This window comes from Paramormyrops kingsleyae, chromosome 5 (genome assembly GCF_048594095.1).
Source record: "Paramormyrops kingsleyae isolate MSU_618 chromosome 5, PKINGS_0.4, whole genome shotgun sequence".
Classification (NCBI taxonomy): Eukaryota; Metazoa; Chordata; class Actinopteri; order Osteoglossiformes; family Mormyridae; genus Paramormyrops; species Paramormyrops kingsleyae.
In genome coordinates, this window is record NC_132801.1 from 28,939,888 (window position 1) to 28,961,337 (window position 21,450).

Sequence of the window (21,450 nt, forward strand, 5' to 3'; positions counted from 1 at the left end):
GTGCAGTGTACTTGAAGACGCACGTGAAAGGTTTGTCCACTCATGGTTCGGAAGCCGGGTAACAGTGTGAAGGTGTTTTAGCGCCTGAGCGCCGCAGGGGGCGCTGCAGGTGGGGGGGACTAGTACTATTGGTGGCGGCTGTAGTTACGTAACGCGAGATCTTAGCGGCGTGGCGGACTGTCGGCTCTCCTAGCAGTATTAGCCAGCTGCTCCTGCACTTACTAACCCGATAGGAGCAAACCTTTACTGCGGTACAGATATGGAAGCAAAGTCCCTCAAGGAGGCCGAAAGGACCTGCGTGCTCTGCTGCCAGGACGTCGACATTTACGCCCTGGGAAAATGTGACCACCCGGTGTGCTACCAGTGCTCCACCAAGATGAGGGTGCTCTGCGAGCAGAAGTACTGCGCAGTCTGCCGGGAGGAGCTTGACAAGGTGCCTTAACTTCCCGCTACTACAGCCCGGGGCTTGCGCGGCCGTGTAGGCCGCTTAGCCAGCTAGCTAAGTCAGATAGATAGATAGCTAGCTAGCTAGTTTTGTATTGTACTACTTGTCATACATTGCTCACATACTGTTATTGTACTTTATACTGCTTATTTATGTTATTCAAAAATAATGTGACTGGTAGTATTTTGTAGCTTTAATGTTTCGATGGTCGTTGTCCCTTGGCATTTTTGTATAAAAATGGTTTGTTTTTGTAGTGGCTTGACGTTGGCTAGATTGACGTTTTCTTAGTTAATGCTCGTCATTAATGTGGTAAACGGTTACTGGCCACGATAAATGTAGACGCTTGACGGGAGGCGAAGGGCGAGCCGGCCGGCCGCTTCATTTTTCTGCGTACGTTTCTAATCACCGTCAGATTTATTGGTGTTCTGTAGTGATTGTAAATCACCCTCTTAAACCGCATTGTGTTGTTATTGGTTTCTTTATTAACTTTACTTTTAATGTTGGGTTCCTTTCCGTAGCGGGAGTAGGTATGACAGATCTGTTGGTAGCCTGTCATCGCCGCTTGTCTTAACAGCTGATCTCGGCTGTAGGTCGCTGCATGCCTGCCTGCAGTTCTTACACGCATAAAAACTAGGAAGTACGTCTGCCCACTCCTGTCTTATGAGGCAAAGTATCTCCGGTGTGGGCTTTCAGTGGGTTCGGAATAAGGGGCTAGATTAGGATATAAATCTATTGGTTGAGATGTAAATCTGTATAACTCATTAAACAATCTGACCTGATGCAGGCTTTTTTAATCGATTTGTCTGTTTACCAATTTATTTATTAGTATTGGCAGCTTTATCTGATATTTTCCAATTTGAAAATACCTTGACGTAACCCAGAGGAAAGTAATAAATAAGTATTGCTTTTCTAAGTTGCCTTTTGAGTAGTTGATGAAAATATTTTACTGCTGGCATCACAAAACCATCCTCAAAAGCATCTCTGTTATCCAGTGTACTGTTAAACGTTGAGACTTCTTTTTTTCTAGGTTGTTTTCATCAAGAAACTTGAACCTTTTGCTGCCATTGACACCAGGCGATTTCAGTGTGAGAGGAAGTATGACATTTATTTCTGTGATGGCAAGACGTATTCGCAGTTCAGGTAGGGGCAGCCATGTTTCTTTGCACGATTTTAGTGCTACACAATTATAGTGTGTCCTCTATATTTCCATCATATTTGTCTTTTGTAATCTATGACATCTAGGAGGATCTTGCAATCTGAATGTCCCCAGTGTCCAGAACCGAGGATATTCGCTACGTTTGAGGAACTGGAATATCACATGAGGAAACAGCATGAGCTGTTTTGCTGTAAACTGTGTGCGAAACATTTAAAGGTACCTCATCCCAGCATCTAAATGCTGCTTTTTAAGTCTGTCCTCTGTCATGTAATTGGCCGCTCGCATCCTTCTCAAAACTCACTCCTCTCACATCCTGTTCCTTGCAGATATTCTCCCACGAACGAAAGTGGTACAATCGGAAGGACCTGGCACGACACCGAACTCAGGGCGACCCCGATGACACCTCGCACCGGGGACACCCCCTGTGTAAATTCTGCGATGATCGGTACCTGGACAACGATGAGTTACTGAAGCACCTGCGCAGAGATCACTATTTCTGTCACTTCTGCGACTCTGACGGAGCTCAGGAGTATTACAGGTAGTGTGAACCCTGTTTGTGCTTGAGTTTATTTCAGGCTTTATATTTGGAGGAAAGCTACTGTGTTATGCCTTGGACAGTGGCAACAGCATCTGATTGTTGCTCTTGCAGCGATTATCCATACTTGCGCGACCACTTCCGCGAGAGCCACTTCCTGTGTGAGGAGGGCCGCTGCAGCACTGAACAGTTCACCCACGCTTTCCGCACCGAGATCGACTATAAGGCCCACAAGGCAGCCGCCCACAGCAAGAACCGGGCCGAGGCTCGGCAGAATCGACAGATTGACCTGCAGTTCAACTACGCACCAAGGCACCCGAGAAGGAATGAAGGTGAGGGTGTTCCCGTTTTGGGACAGACATTTTAGGAAATTTGTGACTAATGCTTAGAGATTGAGCAATGAGGACAGTCACCACATATTGCAATTAATTGACCCAGTTAATGACATGCACGTTTTACATGCACGTGTACAAATAATTACATAATAAAACAAGAATTCATCGTGTTTGTTACATATTATTGCGTGTAATGTTCAGATTAGCCATGCAGGCAGTGTATTTAATTTACATTTGCATACTGCATGTTTTTTCTGGGGACCTCTTATCATTCCTAACGTAATGAAACCATGTAATTCTGAGATGACATAATTTTGGTCCAGGTCGTTTCCCTTCCTTCTTTTCTCTCTGTTATTTGTGTATCGGTCAGCTGCGTTTAAAGGTCATTGTAATTGCGTGTCATACTTACCTTTAAAATACGGATGCAGATTGCTAGTACATGATGTGCATGAGTGTCCAAAAAGGACAAGTTAGACAAATTTTAGATGCTATAGGTTTGCATGCTCTGCATCTGTAATATTTGGCTTAAATGCTCTGCCCTACTACTGCTGAGTTAAAGGTGCTGCACATCTCACAGCAGAATGAGGGCCTTGGGTTATACCATGGTGAGAAGCATTAAAACCGCTTGGCTCAGTGTTGTGGTGTGTCGCACCCGAGGTATCGGAGGGGAAGATTACGAAGAAGTGGATCGATTCAACCGGCAGGGGAGATCGGGGCGGGGTGGGGCTCGAGGGGCCCCACCGAACCGGAGAGTGAGCTGGAGATACGACAGGTATGGCCTCCGACAGGCCCCGGCCCACGTGGCCTTTCCCCTCGCCTCCTGGTGGCAGCGTGTCACCCCACACCCTGTCATTTCAGGGAAGAGGAAGACCGAGACATCGCTGCTGCCGTGAGAGCCTCCATCGCCGCGCGTAAACAGGAGGAGAGGAGACAGGCCTCAGAACGAGAGGCGCCCAAGGCACGGAAAGAGGAGCTGATGGACGTGGAGGAGACCCGAAACCACAAGAGGGCAGCCAGGCCACCTGGGGAATCTCTAAGTAACCCTTTACGCCCGTGTTTGAAAATGCTTGTTTTCAGAGCGAAAGATAGTGTTTGACGTTTTGCAGAAGTGAAGAGCAAATTTCTGAAACTCGGTCCATTTTTCATTATTTTTGAGATGAGACCGCCAATGACCTATAGTCAGGCTTCCTCGTCAAATGTTAGTTTTCTTGCAAACATCTTGTGGACTGAATGAGTTTTAGAAATTTGCTGTTCAGTCAGCACACTTAGACAAATGTATGGTGTGTATGGTGCAGCCAGTGGGCTTCTGATATCGGAGGCTCAGTGATCACGCTACACTTTGGCTCATTCAGCCCCCAAGGACATCGGTCAGTCCGCTGGCCCCAAGGAGCCCCAGAAAGGAGACGACTTCCCGCTTTTAGCAATTCCGGCTGCAAACACACCCCCAGCCGCTACAAGGTAACCCCTCTGAAATGTGCCTGTCACAGCTCTGTCCTCATCACAGCGTAGGCTTGGGCGTGTTAAATACAGCGCCTGTGATTGACGGCTTAGACGTAATGCAATGCTGACTCATTTGCAACCTTCGCAACATGTCACACTGTTTAATGCTGCAGTACCAGTCAAAAGTCTGGACACACCTACTGAAAATTGTTTGTTTTTCAATAAGTTAATGACCCTGAGCACACATCAAGGTTGTATAGTAAGTATTATCTTCTGAACATGGAAAGAGATGGGGTGCTGTGATGGCCCACAATCCCCTGACCTGATCTCTATGGAGATGGTTTGGGATGATTTGGATCTAAGAATAAGAGCAAAGTAGGAAACTTCAGGACTGTTGAACTATTTTGAAGAATCTAAAATTTGAGAAGTTTTGAGATGTTGATTATTTCATTGCCTCAAGGCTTTTTACTATAAAGTGAATAACACGGTTAAAATGGAGTGAAAAGCATTCAAATCAGGTGTGTCCAGACTTTGTACTGTAAATAGACTTGAATTTGCATTGGGTGTCATTTGCCATCTTAGCTTATTGGCCGTGAGCACCGATGATGGATCATTGGATGTCGCTCTTTCTAACAACATTGTTATGACTTGGGCTTTTATTAGTCTGCAAGTTGTCTGCATTTCTGGAAATACAAGGCTTGTGAAAATGTACTTGCTCATGTTATTGAAATATGCCATATTTGTATTTGGAAAATGGTATATTTATTACATTCTAGCATTAATAAATGATAAATTTGTCATGCTGCTTGTCACTTTTTATAATGAATATGTTCAGATTTCCTGTCCTGAGAATAAACACCAGATACTTTATTTTACTGATTGGGTGCTGTACTTGGCAATTTTTTTGTTTTTGAGAGAACTTTGTTCATATATTGAGCAGTTGTTAATGAAGAAGGGAGTTCTGCTGTAAACCCATTTGACACAGATTCTAAATCTGACTGCTGTCAGCCGCGATGGGGCTTTGTAACGAGATCATGTTCAAAGATGTTTTAAGATGTCCCCTGAAAGGTCTTGTTCTGTTTCTCTGCGCCCAGCTTGACAAAGCCAGCCGGCATGAAGCTGCAGGATGCCGATTTCCCCCGTCTGTCTGGCTCGTCCCCATCCCCCCTCATGACTCCAGCGTACACTGCGCCGGCCCGGAAACCCTCTGCCTTCCAGGAGGATGACTTCCCGGCACTAGTCCCCAAAATCAGTCTGCAGAAGCCCATGGGCAGCACGACCTCGGCCTGGTCCCAGTGTGGCAGCAAGAATGTCGTGCAGCCTTCAAAGCCGACCCCTATGCCCGGGCCCGCATTCTCCTCCCCTGCCGGCCGGCCGCCACCCTCTTCTGCCACCTCTCAGCTTAGGAAGCCCCAAGCAGGTGGGGGTAAAGCTCCAGCCAGAGTCAGGTCCCCATCATCTGAGGAGGATGATGAGCCCGGCAGAAGCGCCCAGGACATCCGCAGCGTGCCCACCATGTTGGACATCTCGTCGCTGCTGACCGGTACCTCTCAGCAGGGCTCCAAGGTGAACAAGAGGAAGAAGCAGCCTGCGGCCCCCCCACCTGGGAGCCGTCCCCCCGGGGACTCAGTTTCCAGCACAGCCCAGAAGGAGAATGTTCCAGAGGCTAACCAGCCCCCAGCACTTATCCCTCCCAAACCAGCGGTAGCCCCAAAAACCAGCCCTTTCATTAATGGGCACATAGACAAGCCCTCAGAGAAACCCAGTGGTGTTCCCAAAGAACCTCCTGGACTGGAAAAGCGGCCTGCATCTGACCCCTGTCTGCTTCCCAGAGAAGAAGACTTCCCTGCTTTGATACCAAAACAGCTGCCACCTCCAGGTAACTAGTCCCACCAAGGCACTTGAACCCTTGATTCTGTTAAATTATGATGGAGCAATTCTGCAACAAAAGGTGCATATTTGTCCTTACAGGGTTCAAAAGTACATTCCCATTGAGTGGCTCCCAGAATGGTGTGCCGCCCCCTCCCCCTGGATTAGCAGCCCCTCCCAGCAAGCCCCCTCCCGGATTCACCGGCATCCCTTTGAACGCCAATGTCGATCCTGCAGTCCCGCCAGCTAATGAGTCAGTGAACATACTTTCCATCTGCTTACTGGTTTTTAAAATGACCCTTAGGGTGCCGAGCGCCCGAGTTGCTGCCTTGCCCATCGAGTCCTAGTAGGGAGTGCTGCCTTGCCCATCGAGTCCTAGTAGGGAGTGCTGCCTTGCCCATCGAGTCCTAGTAGGGAGTGCTGCCTTGCCCATCGAGTCCTAGTAGGGAGTCATCTCCAAAGCCAAAGTGACGCATTTTTTTACAGCATGTAATTATAATGGACAGTTCAGTACCACAGAACATTTGTTGTACAGAGAAATTTTTGTTATATAAATTGTCTTTGCTCAGAGTGTATTGTCTTTTGATTTGTTTTTATCGTATTTTTTAGATCAGCGCAGTCACCAAGGACCTACCTCAGACCAGAGAACTTCCAGGAAAGAAACATGGACCTGATACAATCAATAAAAAATTTTCTCCTGAACGATGCATCCAAGTTCAATGAATTTAAAACATATTCAATACAGTTCAGACAGGTAACTAACTCAGTGGAGCTTGGGAAACCTTAGCGATCGCCCGCTTTGAAGTGCAGATTGTGTGTGTGTGTGTGTGTGTGTGTGTGTGTGTTTTATGGATTCACTTGTACCTTCTGAAACTTGAATGACAAAATGATTTCCTGAAAAACTAAACCTTGGTTTTTAAAAATCTGGTTTTGAAGTGTTCATAAGACAATGTTTTTGTCTTGCAACATAGAGACGAATCGTGTGTATGTGTGTTCCCATGATACAGTACTGCTTTTTTGTTTCTGATTGTTTCGCTGTTACATGCAGTGTTGGGGAATCAAGGCTTCGACGTCATACATTAAAGCGTCCTCCCTATCTGCTTGCTGCCAGCCTCACCTTCTCGCATACCTCTTTAGAGTGTATCCAATTGGGTGGCCGGTGTGGGTGACCACTGTTGTTGGTATTGCAGGGCATCATCTCTGCGGCACAGTACCACCAGAGTTGTCGGGATCTCCTGGGGGAGAACTTCAAGAGGATCTTCAACGAGCTCCTGGTGCTCCTCCCAGACACCGAGAAGCAGAGGGAGCTCCTTGCCGCTCATGGGGATTTCAAGGCCCTGGAGAAGCAGTCCAGTAGCAAACATAAGAAAAACAAGAAGAGCGCCTGGCAGACCGGCTCCGGCAACAGCAGTCTGGAGCTCGACTGCCAGGTCTGTCCCACCTGTAGGCAGGTCGTGGCCCAGAAGGACTTCACTACCCATAAGACTCTGCACATGAGCGATGATGACTTCCCATCTCTGCAGGCCATCAGCAAGATCATCAGTTAACCCATGGTAGATGGCTATAGTCAGAAGCTAGGATCCCAGAATCTCCGCATTGTAGGAAAACAAGCGGTCTTTCATTGAATAACCTGGAGATGGTGCACATCCCTGAAATACAGCAGTAAGACATGCTGTCTGATGTGAGGTGATCTGGAAGGAGGAGGCTGATATAAATGAATGGATGCAAATTAAAGAAAGACTGCAAACCTGTCCGAAAAGGTCACTGCTGATTTTGGATCTACTGAATTGTTTCACAGCTAGGAGTTGTTTCCCAGAAGGCGATTAATATCTGCTTGGAATCGTTAAATTATTACTGGTGGTGTTCTTTGAAGCTTGAACTTTTGCTTATTTCTTATAGAAATGTAAACATTTAAAATTATTATAATTAATATTTCAAATTTCGGATGGTTATTTTCTGGGAAGTAGTAATGTAGCAGGCGGTAATTCTTTTTTCTCCTTTGTTTTGTAAACGTTTCTAAAGATTCAAAAACAGTGGGGCTGTAGTCTTACTATTTCAATAAAAAGTACCGGAGGATTAAAAGACAGTCAAAAATGTTTAATAGACTTATTCTAGCACTGAAAAAAGAGGCTTATGTGTTGGTTTAATGAATGATATGCAGAGTCATCTGTGTTAAATGGCAGGTGAACATACTGCCAGTTAACCAAGAGCAGTGCACTTCAAGGCGGATGAGGCCATCTATTGCCTGTCTGCAGTTTGGGGATGTGTACTGAATTCTAGAGAGTACCCAAGTCGTGTGCAGGCCTGAGTTTTAACACTGAGCTGAATTTCATGAATCAGAAAAACTCCCATTCCATGTGTGCAGACTGTTTCACCACGTTCATTTGTTAGCAGATGAACACTAATTTGGTAGCTTTAAGGAGCTAAAGACTAAAGAGCTGTTTGGAGTAAAGATTCTAGGAGTAAAAATGTCCTTAAAAATAATCTACAATGTGAATGGAGTCTTTTTTTCTTTAAAACACACACCTTCTAATTACGCTTTCTTTGTTCAAACATCTTTATACTCTTCTGATCAGGAAGCCACATGGCTGCTGCTTACTTGATTATTATGGCAATATTTGTTATCGAATGATTTTTGGATTTCTGCACATTCTGTATATTTCTCCTATTGTTAGTGGTTCTCTCCTGGTCATGGACTCCTTGTCCTGCATCCTTTGTAATCCGTAAATGTAATGTGGACTGTTAATATTGGTTGTCTTTGCTCTGTTAATTTAATTGTTTGTTTTTGCCAAACTGAAGAGCTGGTGAAGTGCTCTGTCGATTGCTGCTGGTTCTCCTTGAGGCGACGTTGGCCTCTGGCTGTCCCGCACGTCACGGACGTTCCTTTATGCTTCTGTCAGTCCACTGACAGTCTGTCCGTTTAATTTAGCCAGACTGGCCTGACCTTGTATATATGGAAGTTTCTCTGCTGACACTTGGGTTTCTGTCAGATTTTTCATACTGACTTTCTTGACACTGGGACCATCTTCAAACTCAAAGTATTTCACAGCTGATTTGCAGGGGTTGTTTTCATCCTTGACGTCTGTGTCTGTTTCAGTTGTGTTCATACTATCCAGATTTAGCTTGAGGTGCTTCAGTAAAAGGAAAAAAACAGTGGCTTCCAGATTTCCTGAAAGGTGGCAATAATAAGTAGACTGTAGTATTAGGCTCAGCAAGCTTCTATATTCAAGTTCCTGTACTTTATATTTATTAATGCTGTCAATTATGCTGTCCCCATTTAGTAAATGTGCTTCTCTTTCACTGGGAAATGAGTTACCTAAAACCTCAAGTGTATTTTGTAATTTTTAGGGTACTTCAAGAATCATTTCATGTTTTTTTCCCCCCATTCTTAAAAATATTTATTCTTATCGCCTCAAAAGACAATTGCAGTCCAAACAAATGCAATAAGACGACCAACAGTACTGGGTGACTTTTACAGGAAAAAACAAAAACCCAGGGAAAACAAACAAAAAAAGAAACAAAATCCATGCTGTAAAATATCTGTATATAACAAGGGTGCATTATTGGTACAGGATACACAAGACCATGAACAGTTAGTTCATTAAGATATATTGAATAACAATATCACTTGTGTACATTATCCTATTTCACAGCATATACACGTTAGCAATGTGCTACCATAGATTACACAAAGAACCATTGACATGAATTTCAGCACCCCTCACCTGCTTGTTACAGGGATTATCTCGAAAGTCGCAAATGGGTTCCATTGTAAACATTTTATTTCATCCTTTGTGAGAAGATCCAGAATCACGTTGGAGATTATATGTATCTAACCCACTCTGAAGACCATGGACATTTTTCTAAATCAATTACTAAGCATTTATTTTATATTCTATTCCTCTTTATTCCCATCTAACTGAACAATATGGCCTAAACATTCTTGCATGACAGTTGGTCTTTACTCATGTAATGACCCCTGTCTTCAGATGTTCCTGCCCTTGAATGTTTTTGAACCAAGTCATCTTTTTACAGTCTATCCACTATACATGTAGTATCTCGTAAGAATGCCCCAAATTTTGGTCCTGTTCTGCTTGTGGTTTACGTAATGCTGAAATGTGTAAGGCAAAGATCAAGCCCTCATCAATACAGTATATATGATCACTTCTTTCTTACCCTTTTTAGAAATATGTAACTGGCAGTTTATTGTCAAATAGTTACATTCTTCAGTACTTTGGTTCACTTAAATCTTTTCCTTTGGGTTAGACAACTAAGCGAATGTAAACTTTTGAGAAGATCCCTTTGAAACATGGTGACAGGGTGCAATGTAGGCATTGCGTGCTTACAATCACATTAGTACGGATTTTTTATTGAGCATACCTGTTCCTTTCACGTGCCTATTTCTAAGTACTATAGTAAGGGAAACATTTTTTTTGCTTTTATACAGAACTAGAATACTGTAATTACATATACTTTTACACACCGGACATGTCATTGGCTTTGATCACGAGGAGTATATAAATTGTCATAAAACACAGAACAGCTATATCTACAAAGGAGTGTCTTGATGCAGTAGTTTGCTAGCGCCCCCCACTGGAGCGAGACGTGTACACGTGTAAAATGGCTCATTGAAAATGAGGCATTTCACGAATCATCAAACAGTCACACGACGAAGGTTGATGGCTTAATGACGATGCGAGTGAATATTTCGCTGGAATGCTTCACAAGTACTGTTATTTTGGTGGAGTTTTGTTATTGTTCCTAATGAACTCAGTTTCATATTTGAAAGACTTGAATTTACAGGACACAGAAGTTTAGTAGTTCAGCATCTTCGTGTACTTCACTGTACTGATTTCAAACAGTCTTGGCTCTTAGCACAGCCTTAAGTTATATACAGGCACCGTTTTTATGACACTTAAGGGTTTTGTTCATTTTTGCTTGGTTTCTCAAAACTGACTTCATGTTTGATTGAAAATTAAAGTGACGTGCTCGTTGGCATTTGTCTAATCTGTTCATATACAATGCAGTCAGGGTATAAGGAATAATCATATTTAGATCCCTCATCTTGAAAAAGAAATGGGATTTAACTTAATCAGGTTTTGCAATTTCCTGACTGGGCGTGCCTGATTGAAGGAGCCCTCCATGTCTGATTTCCACAGAACAACGTCATCCTTTCTTTGACTTTCCTGATATCTAAATTACTGGTTATTACTGTAAATCTTCTGCTAAGGGTAGTCTGAGGGAACCTGTAGTGTTACACTCATCTCTTGATCCAAGCTGTAGCAGTCTCTGGAAAAGTAAGGTCCTACTTGGCATCCGTTCTACCAGGACGAAGATGAAGATACAACCGACATACTGCTTCCTGTTCACAGAAGGTCACGGCACGACTACCTACGAACACCATCACGCTACCCAGCGCCAGCAGACAGGCAGAGACATAAAGAAACAAACCTTATGGGGCACCAACACTGCAACACACACAGATAAGATGCATGTTTCCTCTGATATTCTCCTAGCAGCTTGGACACATTGGCGGCTGTTTAGTAAGTCGGCACCTGATAGCTCTTCGTGCTGGAATCGAGGTGCTCGGTGAACGGCGGACTCTGGTAGGTGTCCGTGGCATCCACGCCGGTCCCAGTGGGGTACGGCTGTATGGTCGGGTTGCCGTCAAAGTGATCCGTGGCGAAAAGGGTCATGTCTGTGCCTAGCATGTACTTCTGCGTGGCCCTTACTGTCAGCCCGGCCTGCAACACATTTTGTGAAATTAGTGTCAAAGAAGAGTTTTCCAAGTAGCCATAATAAGCTGCATCGACTCAAGCCTGCCTCCGTAGACTGTAATCTCCTGTACAGAACAAACTTATTGATTAGAATTCTTAGCAGGGGGAAGTCTGCTATAAATATGAATTTCATGTTCTCACTGTGACCTCATCAGTTATGGCCTCATTGCGTGTGTATATTAAAATGACCCTGGAAGTGCATTGGGCACAAATACTTAGTAGTAACTCAGTTACTACTGAAGTACAAATCATGAACAAATATAGTTGCTATAAATAAAAGATGCATCATGATTCATAAATGATGAACAAACATGAGATCAGAATTTCACTTGTATTACTCATTACTTGTTCCTTCAGTAGTTCACAAAGATTTACAGAATTAAGAGATAGAGTAAAAGATGTGTGACAATTCATTAATGATAATGAAATATGAGATCAGTATTTCACTTATATTATTCATTACTTCCTTCAGTATTTCCTTCAGTATTTCGCAAAGGTTTACAGAATGAACAGATATGGTAACAAATATAGTAACGGCTTGAGATAAAAGATGTGTCATGATTCATTAATGACAAATCAACTACAGCAGAGATTCCCAACCCTGCGGACTGGTACCAGTCTGTGACCAGTATTCCACCAGACTGCGGAACACTGAGGGTTTCATGGAGGGGTTTGTAAATTTCCAAGAATGAAATATACATTTTCAATTTCTTTCTTACCCCTCATGTGCACATTCTGTTCCTGTCTGAAATAAATAGATGCAGCGCCCCCTGCTGTTTTATTAAGGCTGTAAACAGCACAGAAAACAGGACCAGCTAATTGATAGCACATTCTGGCAGCGCCATGATTAGGCTGCAGTCAGTATGGCACTGGAGGTTAACCGCAATACCCAGACCTGCTTTCCAAAACCTCCAAGACTTTGGATTATTAGATTATTATGGCTGGGAGTTTGAATCCCACCTAAGGCTCTGTGTGTGGAGATGATATGTTCTCCACATGTAGGTGGTGTTGGGGAAGCTACAAGCTACTAATGATTAAAAGTAGCTAAGCTACAGCCAATCTATTATTTTAATGTAGTAGTCAGCTACAGTGCAAGTTACAGAGGAATAGTAGCTAACTAAATCGAAGCTATTTCGGCAATACATAATAGTTGTTCTGTACGATACTCTTAAAGCAAATGAATTAAAAAAAAATGTGAAAAATGATGTTAAAAGTTGAAACGAAAATTTATATTTTTTAACAATGTCAAATCACAGAAAGGTTTCAAAAAAAGTTGTATTTGGTGTAAACCAAGAGTGCTTCACAATCGCTGTGTGAATATTACAAGGGTTTCAACAAAAAAAGAGATTTTGATCATTCGTCCAAGAACTACAGTGCTCCTATGCATTTAAATGAAATTGTCTAAAATATTGTTTGCCGTGAAGTATTTTTCAACCCTTTAACATCCATCCCCAGGAGTCTTCAAGCAAAAAACACTAATCAGAAACACCTGGTAGCTGAAAATACCCGTTTTTGTAAAGAGAGAAAAAAAATACAGGTCGTCGTCGACTTACGACCGCAATCAGTTCCGGTTGTAAGTCGGCCTTTTATTTGATATGCAAAAATGATCATATGTATAGTATACTGTATAATAAAATTATATCATCTTTAAGTCATATAGTTTGGTGTCTTAACCTTTTCATCACCATTTTCTTAGTTCCTTATTGTTATAACCTATTTATCATCATTTAAGGTGCTAAGACACAAACGGATACGAATGTATACTGTACTGTGACAGCAGCCTGAGCACGAGATGAATGAATGGGCGTCTCGCAGGGATGCTCACGTTGGAGGCAGTAGGGTGGAAACTGTCATGCACTCACATTTTACTAGGCTACATTGCTATTTGTAAAAAAATATGTATAGTTACTGGAAAAGCTATAGCATTTTAAAAATAGCTGTGTTACTGATAAGCTACTGAAGAAAGTAAAGTTGGTAGCATCGCTATTTTAAGTTATCTCCTTCTCAACCTTGCAAGTAAGTATGGGATCTTCTCCCAGGAATAGCAGGTTCCTCCCATATTTTAAAGGTGCCTGTGTCTCAGTTGCCCCATAGTGAACAATCTCCCCTCCTCAGTGTGCCCTGGACTGGGCTCCAGGATTGCCCTCTACTGAGTGACCTAAAACCTCAAGCTCGACCACGTTTCATTGTATTGTTTCTCCGGCATTCCTTTTCTGAGTATCAGGATTACCAACCCAAGTGATGATGGAGAAGAAGGAGAAGGCGATGGCAGCCCTGGCCGCATCTGCCCCTTGGTTCAGGGGCAGTTCTTTGGGGGAGGTGCGCTGCCACTGATTGGCCAAGAAGCAGAACCCTACAAACCACATGAATGTCCAAAAACCTGCAATGGAAGGAAGGCAGGAGCAGAGAGTAGCATTACTGGTAAATCTGATTAAACGGATAAATCATAGCAATGCAAAGCAATGACTATAACCTACCATCTCATTCCATCAGCAAATATTCCATGTAGCATTTACCTCAAATGTAAATAAGTAGCCCAGAGAGCAATATATTCATCTGTCTGTCATAAATTCTGTAAGGAAGCGTCGTTTTTCATGTGTATTACTTTCCAATTTGCCTTTCATTTAAAAAAAATGAGTCTGGCCTTCTTTTCTGACTTGTCTTCTGATGAGAGTTGGTTTTAAACTGCTAATTACTTCAGAACTATGTCCTATATTTTCCCTGATGAAACCCAGTTGTGGTGGAGGTGATCTTCTCGTATCAAATCTATATCTTTCATATCTGTACTTCCTAGATGAGCTTCCTAGAAAACACTCCTGTTCATCTGTGCTCAGTTACAGGAACGTGACTGATCTGAGGAAGCAACACACATTTACACCTTAAACCACATTTTCACTAAGTATCTTAGGCTAAGCACAGAAATATGTCACAAATGTGTTTTCATTGTCAGAGCTCGAATGAGAAATGTATCAACTCTTATTTATTTCAGAACTATGGGAATCCACAATGAAAACCATTCTACAGAATCTGTGCACACAGCACTTTCAAAGCATACAGTAATGTCTGTCGGCATTACCCGAGAAGCCTATCTCCACGAGGATCGCCTTCTTCCTGTCTTTCACGCTGCTGATTTGTGGGAAGTGAATGTCCAAGATGAAGAACAACGTGCTCGCCAAAAATGCGACGACTCCAATGGTAATCCCATAGTTGCATGCGTCATTGTTCTTGTTGAAAATGCAATGCAGCCTTTCACTCCCGATGTTAATGTAGCCTTCGTTCACTATGGACCCAAACACTACAATGGAGAATATCTACAGGGGAAACAGAGTAAACTGCATTCAGCATTTATGCAACCACAGATCAGCCTCATGAATAACAATTCATTCAATTATTTGTACCATGCAAAATAATAAAGCAAATATTTGAAGTGTAGGAATACCCTCTAACTTGTAGGCCCTCAAAATATGGAGCAGTATTAGTAATAATGCACTCAGGTAATTTTCAAACTTTTCTTGCTATTGATCTAGGTATATTATTCACACTGCAATATTTTCTGAAACTACTTTTCCTATTCAGGTTACAGAAGGTCCAAAGCCAATCCCAGAGACTATAGGCACAAGGCAGTGAACAAACCAGGATGGGGCACCAACCCATCACAGGGCACACTCAAACACCTATGTGTAATTTGCTAACACCAATTAACTTCAGCATGTTTTTAGACTGGAGGAGACACCAAAATACCTGGGGGGGCGGGGGGGTACCCCACAACAACACAGGGGGAACATGCAAATTTCTCACCCTGGTCTCAGAAGTGAGAGGCAGCACTGGTAACTGCTGCACCACTGCACCTCCCCACTGCATTTCCAATAATATAAATTCTACAGTTGTAGAGAGTTCTTCAGTGGGACTTGAAGTAATATTCCAATAACTGCTATGAAGTGTGCTGCAAAGTGTGTTTGTATTTCATATAGTATTGAACAATTCTTGTGTCTGTAATACAAGCGATCTAGAAAGACGACAAATAAGGTCAGCCGTCTATATCCGTACAGCTATACAGGAAGAACTGATCAGGGTATCTGAGCACAACATTTGTGAGGCGCTGTTTTTAGCCTTGGAACTCCGTTAAATGACGCAAGTGAGATTTCTCTGTAGCCATGGGAACAGCAGCCATCACAATGATCTGCTGCCCCGAGGGGGGCTGGCGGGGTTCAGTGATGCTCCCAATCAGCAGGAACAGAGAATACTAACCAAGTCCGCTTCATTCTCATATAACGCCTATCCATACACATTCAGTCCTACCGGAAAAAAGGTGAAACCACATTGGCAAAAGTATGTCTGCCATTTACCATAAAAAACATGGGGTTAATTAAGTGAGAGATACTAAACTCCTTTATATTCTTCTAGTCTACTAGATAACATGATACCGGCCCTATGAATTAAATAATCATTCACATCATAATATCTCTTATGTCAGGAACATGGGTGACAGAATTAAAGCTGAAGTTTCCAAAAACTTTCTGTACTTTGTAAAAGATCTTTGCCAGGTATTTAAATGCCTTTTGAGTTCTTGAAAATAGCAAAGCGAGTAGTATGTGTCAATCAAATTTAGAAGTTTAGACCCCAAAAACATTACATATTCCAGTTTTTTTCAGGTTATAAATGACAGGATCCACCAGACATCTTCCCTTGGGAGACCTAGTTCCTATGGTGCTCTAAACCGCATCAAGAATTTATAACACAGTGAATCACTATCTCTGACAAAGTTACACATCTAAAAATAATAATGTCCATATGCCACTTTTTCTTTCTGCATTGTGGGGGAATTACATTTCTCTGTTGGCTAATGCATGGTGAAACATTTTTGCACAATATGTCACAGTTGCTAATTACTTTCAGAGTTTAGGAAATATTTGTTGCTGAGGTCTTACTGTACTGAGATATTATTATTATTATTATTATATATAGCTACATATTCAGCTAATTCCATTCTACCAGTTTAAGTTCCATTTACACTTAAGATGATCTAGACATCACTGTTATTTTACCCAAGACAAAAAGCCTTATGTTGCCCTGAAAAGATAAGGTATATACCGGTAATGTTTCATTCCTGAATACATAGAGTGTAGGTGTACATCATACTGCCTGTGACGTGTATGGGTTCAGGATTAATGGGCACACGTCACAACATGTGTCATGTGACTCCTTTCAGTTTCCTCCTATCAGCACGTAAGAATTACAGTATAAGGCCGAAATTCCCTTTGGGCTTAAAAAATATGGGAAAGGTATATACTGTATAGTAGTCTCATTTCAGAGGCTAGTTTCATAGGCTCCCAGCAGTTCTGAGACTTAACAGTTTGAGCTCTAACCTCAGTATTAAGATTATTTGTTACAATTTGTAGTTGCTTTCAATTTACAGATTCACATAAAGGTATTTTAAACCCGATATCTCCTGCAGTCCAACATATGCAGTTCCTGATATCAGAAGGAGGGATACAAACAAAATAATCTGATTTTCAGCAGGCCTAATTTTAGCACATTTGTGGCTGGAGTCTTGTCCAGTGGGTTATGGTTGTATTTGTGGTATTTCACCAGCATCTTAATTACTTAGTGCCTCTCAACCTTGACACAGATTCATGGGAAATTGAGACGGCTTGTGTAATTTGGAACATTTTTGCCGTGATCAGTCAAATCGATGGATGCTGTAATATTACATGTGAATTACTGTGTATTAGTGAGCGTCAGTGGACATTTAGCAGTAACATAATGAGCGAGAGGTTCACTTAAACATGTAGCACGTGTTGTAAAGTACAATATCCGGCAGGAACAGGCCGAAAGCACTGGGAAACAGCCCCTTATAGTTTAGGCCAGGGGTGGGCAATCTTATCCGCAAAGGGCCGGTGTGTATGCAGGTTTTCGCTGCAGCTCCCTCATTATATTACTAATTAGAGGACTGATTGGCTGAGGAGTCCTCACACCTGGGTTTGAACAGCTGACCTACAGGTTATCCTAAAGACCTGCATACACACCGGCCCTTTGCGGATAAGATTGCCCACCCCTGGTTTAGGCCTATATACTAATGGTCAGCTTGTTAATGAATTTCTGAATGAAATTTGCTGTCTTTTTCCTTTTTTTTTATAACCTATTAAATTTATTAGGTGTAACTATGAAAGCAAATTTGATTGTTTTATAACTGCTATTCTTATTAATTACTTAAATTTTATAAATTAATTTAATCTATGTAATACACATTAAGGCTTGTTGTACGACGCTAAAAACTGGCTTTTTTGTCACGATACAGCGGACGCCTCGGAAATCTCACCGGAAAATGCCGTCCACAGTTGTAACGCCCACAACACTCACATGCTATTGATGGTTACACAGTAGCGATTGTTAAACCCAGACGTACCGAAATTTGTAATCTTATCAAGGCATCATTCTTTATGTAGGCGAATTAAAGATGTGAGAGAATTTGCTATCGATGAGCAATATCACCAGACCATGTCAATAAACAGATATTCACCCGCCGATGATAGTAGGGAAGCCGGAAAGGTGATGTATAATAAGCTTTTGGTTTTCATATCCCCTCTGACTTTTATACATGAACTGGTTTAACGACATGATATGATAACCATAAATGTGAACACTAACATGTACAAATTAATGGTGGCGATTTTTATTTTTTTTTCAAAATGAATAATCATAATAGATTTTTTCGGGAGAAATATAAATCGTTTTTTAAAAACCTATAACTCGCAGCGTTCATTGAGAGGTAACTGCTGGTGGAAAATGCAATACGCGAAAGAGCCAAATATCATAACAGATGATGCAAAAATAGGTATAAATAAGATGGAGCAGCACATGATCTGTGCTTATACTATATTTTCATATATGAAAATTTTGCCATTGAAGCGTAAACATGTTAAATTCGAGTTATCGGAATAATAATAATAATAGTAGTAGTAATGATAATGATGATAATAAAAAAACACAACACTACAATGAATCATTAGTCAGATAATACATACTGTTGTCAAATTGATTTGTGGTATATATAGGTAGGCTACATATGGCACGATTTTTGGCTTTGATAATATACACAAAGGAACAAATAAATAATTTACCTTTCATTAAACTTAAGTGAATATGCACATTGTCAATGTACGTAAAATATATAAATACGAAACCTATCGCAAATGTTGCTGCTAGCTATTTTAGTCACGGATGTGTTCCCCCATTATTACCGACTGTAATTAATTTGGCACATTTCATAATTAAAATCGCGCATCCAGCAAAGAGCTAAAAAGCGCTTACCCAAGACAATATTCTAAGGATAGTCTGCGGCTGTTTGACAAAAGACACCGGGTCGAAAGCAGCCCCGGCTCTCCCAGCTCCGAAGGACCGTGCTCCTTCCATCTCTGCTGTCGCCGATCAGAGGAGATGCTGCTGAGTCTCCGGGCTCCGCGTTGGCGCTGTTGGTAGGAGCGGCCGTGTCCACACCCACCGCCTGGCGGCCGTCCGTACGAGCCTGGCGCGCCGCTCCAGCGCGAACGGACTCGCAGCACCTCGATTTCACGGACAAATGAAGCAATGGCATGTAGGAGGAAAAGCTATTATTGATTATTATTATAATATATTACGTAAAATGAAGAAATAAACATATCAAACTAGTAAATTGCCAATATATCCCCAATGGCCACTTTATTAGGTGCACTTAGCTAGTACCGGTAGGATCAACGTTCACTTCCACAACCCCTTCAAGGTTGAACGAGAATCCATTCTGTACACCACTGTCAATGTGAGGGGCTCTTTTTGCACTTGTGCCCTTCCTGGTATCTTTAGCCAGTCTGGCCAGTCACCTCTGACCTCTTTACTCTGCGTTTTCAGTTACAGAAATGCCCCTAACTGGATGTTTTTTGTCTACCATGCTATTGTCTGTAAACTCTAGATGCTGTAGTACATGAAAATCTCAGGACGGTGGCTGTGTCTGGGGTGCTGGAACCTCCATGCCTGACACCAACAATTATATCATGTTTAAAATCAGTTTACAGTGCATGTCCTAGCCGTTCTCATGAATATCCAGAAAAAGAGCCTGAAGCTGGCGGATGAAGGCACTTAATACTCTGTACTGCAGAATCTCCCATGCATAAAAATGCAATCGTTTTCCAAACTAGTCTTTGGGGAAACCATGGAGGGGGTTTAACTGCATCCTGACGCTCACAAATCCACTCCTGAACTTAAGCAGTTTGGATTTTGTTCCAAAAACTCTGTTATTCCAAATCCCATTCTTCAGCAGTGTAACATTTGTGCTGTCGTGAATGTTGCACCGTGGGCCCAGAAGGACCATTATTTCATTCCAGTGTGTGCTGCACAGGACTGAGATGACAGTAAAGCCTGACTTGACTTTTATCACGAGAGACTGTATTTGCACCACAGAGTGAACCTGGTCCTGTAAAATGGTCCCATACAATATCTGCTGGTTGAATGACTATGAAGAGCAATCATCAGAGCCCACGACTCACACCAAATGGCTTTCCATACCATAATAGATCCCCTTCCATGCTTAATAGGCACCAGGCATCCTGAAAGCATCTTGTGGCATTCTTCAAATGTAAAGGGTTAAAGATGACTCATCAGACCATATTACCTTTTCCATTACTCAGGGCTCGAGGATTTGTCCTCATTTTAGCAGGGGTATATGTCTCTGCACTCTGGCCTTGGATACAAGCGATTTCTGAACATCAGCCCAGCCATAAATTGCAGCGTTGAGATATGTACAGTTTTTGTTAGGATTGGGTTACAGAGACGCAAGGTGAGTTTTGTGGTCATTTTTGGGGCTATACTTGTATGGTGTTTAGAAACCATCCTGTTAAGTGTCCCTCTGTCCCTGTATAGTAGCTATGACTTGTGGTCTCTGTTCCTCCTTTCCAGTGCAGTCTGTCCGATAATCGCCATGTGCTGTCATGATGTTTAAGACCCTTTTCCTTTCACATGTCGAATTATTTTGCAGCTTTTGTAACTAACACACCTGCATTTTGGGAATTGCTGTGGTGTTTCCTTTACTTTGTCCACCCCTGTATGTGTGCATGTTTGAGCCCGCATGACTAGAAGAGCACATCTTAGATTTGGCCCATGTTTTTGGGCGCCCAGGCTGTGAATGTCTGGAAACTGAATTTGTGCATGAAGGGGATTTTAGCCTATAGAAGGAAAGGCTTAACAAAAGAGATGTAGCAGTCACTTGATAATCTGAAAACACTATAGAGCAGTGTTTCCCAGTCCGGTCCTTAGGGACCCACGGTCGGACCAGGTATTTGCTCCCTCCAAGCTCTCTGCCAGACAGCCCTGCCAGATAGCTCCCTACTGGGAGCTAGGAGGGAGCAAAAACGCGGACTGTCTGTGGGTCCCCAAGGACCATATTGAGAAACACTGCTCTAGAGAAACTCACAGACTGGATCATCTTTGAAACATAAAATAAACATAATGCAGAATTCTGTCAGACAACAAGCTTATGGTGGCCATCATCTTAAAGCCCATGATTGATGGTGCCTAAGTATCAAAGCATTTGCTATATGTCTTACTGTCTTTTTTTCTGTTGCTTAGGCTGGCGTGGCTGTTTGTTTGTCCATTCTGGTCCATAATCCAGCCTACTATTTACCTGCTACCAGAGTGGACATTCCCTATAAGCATGCCCACCTCCAGATGATACTAATATAATCACTCATACCTGCACTCAGTACATTTAGGCTCATTTTGGTCAAAGTGTCATTGCTCTCTTGATGTTTGGTCTCTGCTGTTTGGAGAGCTGGGGTTAGTATCACAAAAGATTTGTTAATTAGCTAGATAACTTGTCAGATTTAAGGTACCTTAGTTTAAATGGTCTTTGCCTTCATTCATTT

General features: G+C 42.3%; 2 protein-coding genes across 2 annotated transcripts; one reads left to right on the forward strand and one right to left on the reverse strand.

The window, feature by feature from the left end:
* Positions 1-8,264, forward strand: znf598 (zinc finger protein 598). The gene is made up of 12 exons (XM_023815035.2): positions 1-433; positions 1,473-1,585; positions 1,688-1,817; positions 1,928-2,139; positions 2,251-2,468; positions 3,129-3,243; positions 3,330-3,508; positions 3,824-3,929; positions 5,006-5,790; positions 5,883-6,033; positions 6,390-6,534; positions 6,971-8,264. Exons 1-12 carry the CDS (start codon positions 260-262, stop codon positions 7,325-7,327), a joined length of 2,685 nt encoding a protein of 894 aa, XP_023670803.2. The 5' UTR covers positions 1-259; the 3' UTR covers positions 7,328-8,264.
* Positions 8,265-9,161: 897 nt separating this feature from the next.
* Positions 9,162-19,064, reverse strand: LOC111845543 (synaptogyrin-3). Its single transcript, XM_023815036.2, has 4 exons — positions 18,869-19,064; positions 14,634-14,868; positions 13,792-13,937; positions 9,162-11,524 (listed from the first exon to the last, which is right to left on the reverse strand). The coding sequence occupies exons 1-4, from the start codon at positions 18,968-18,970 to the stop codon at positions 11,321-11,323; spliced, it is 687 nt and encodes a 228-aa protein (XP_023670804.1). The 5' UTR covers positions 18,971-19,064; the 3' UTR covers positions 9,162-11,320.
* Between the last annotated feature and the right edge of the window lie 2,386 nt (positions 19,065-21,450).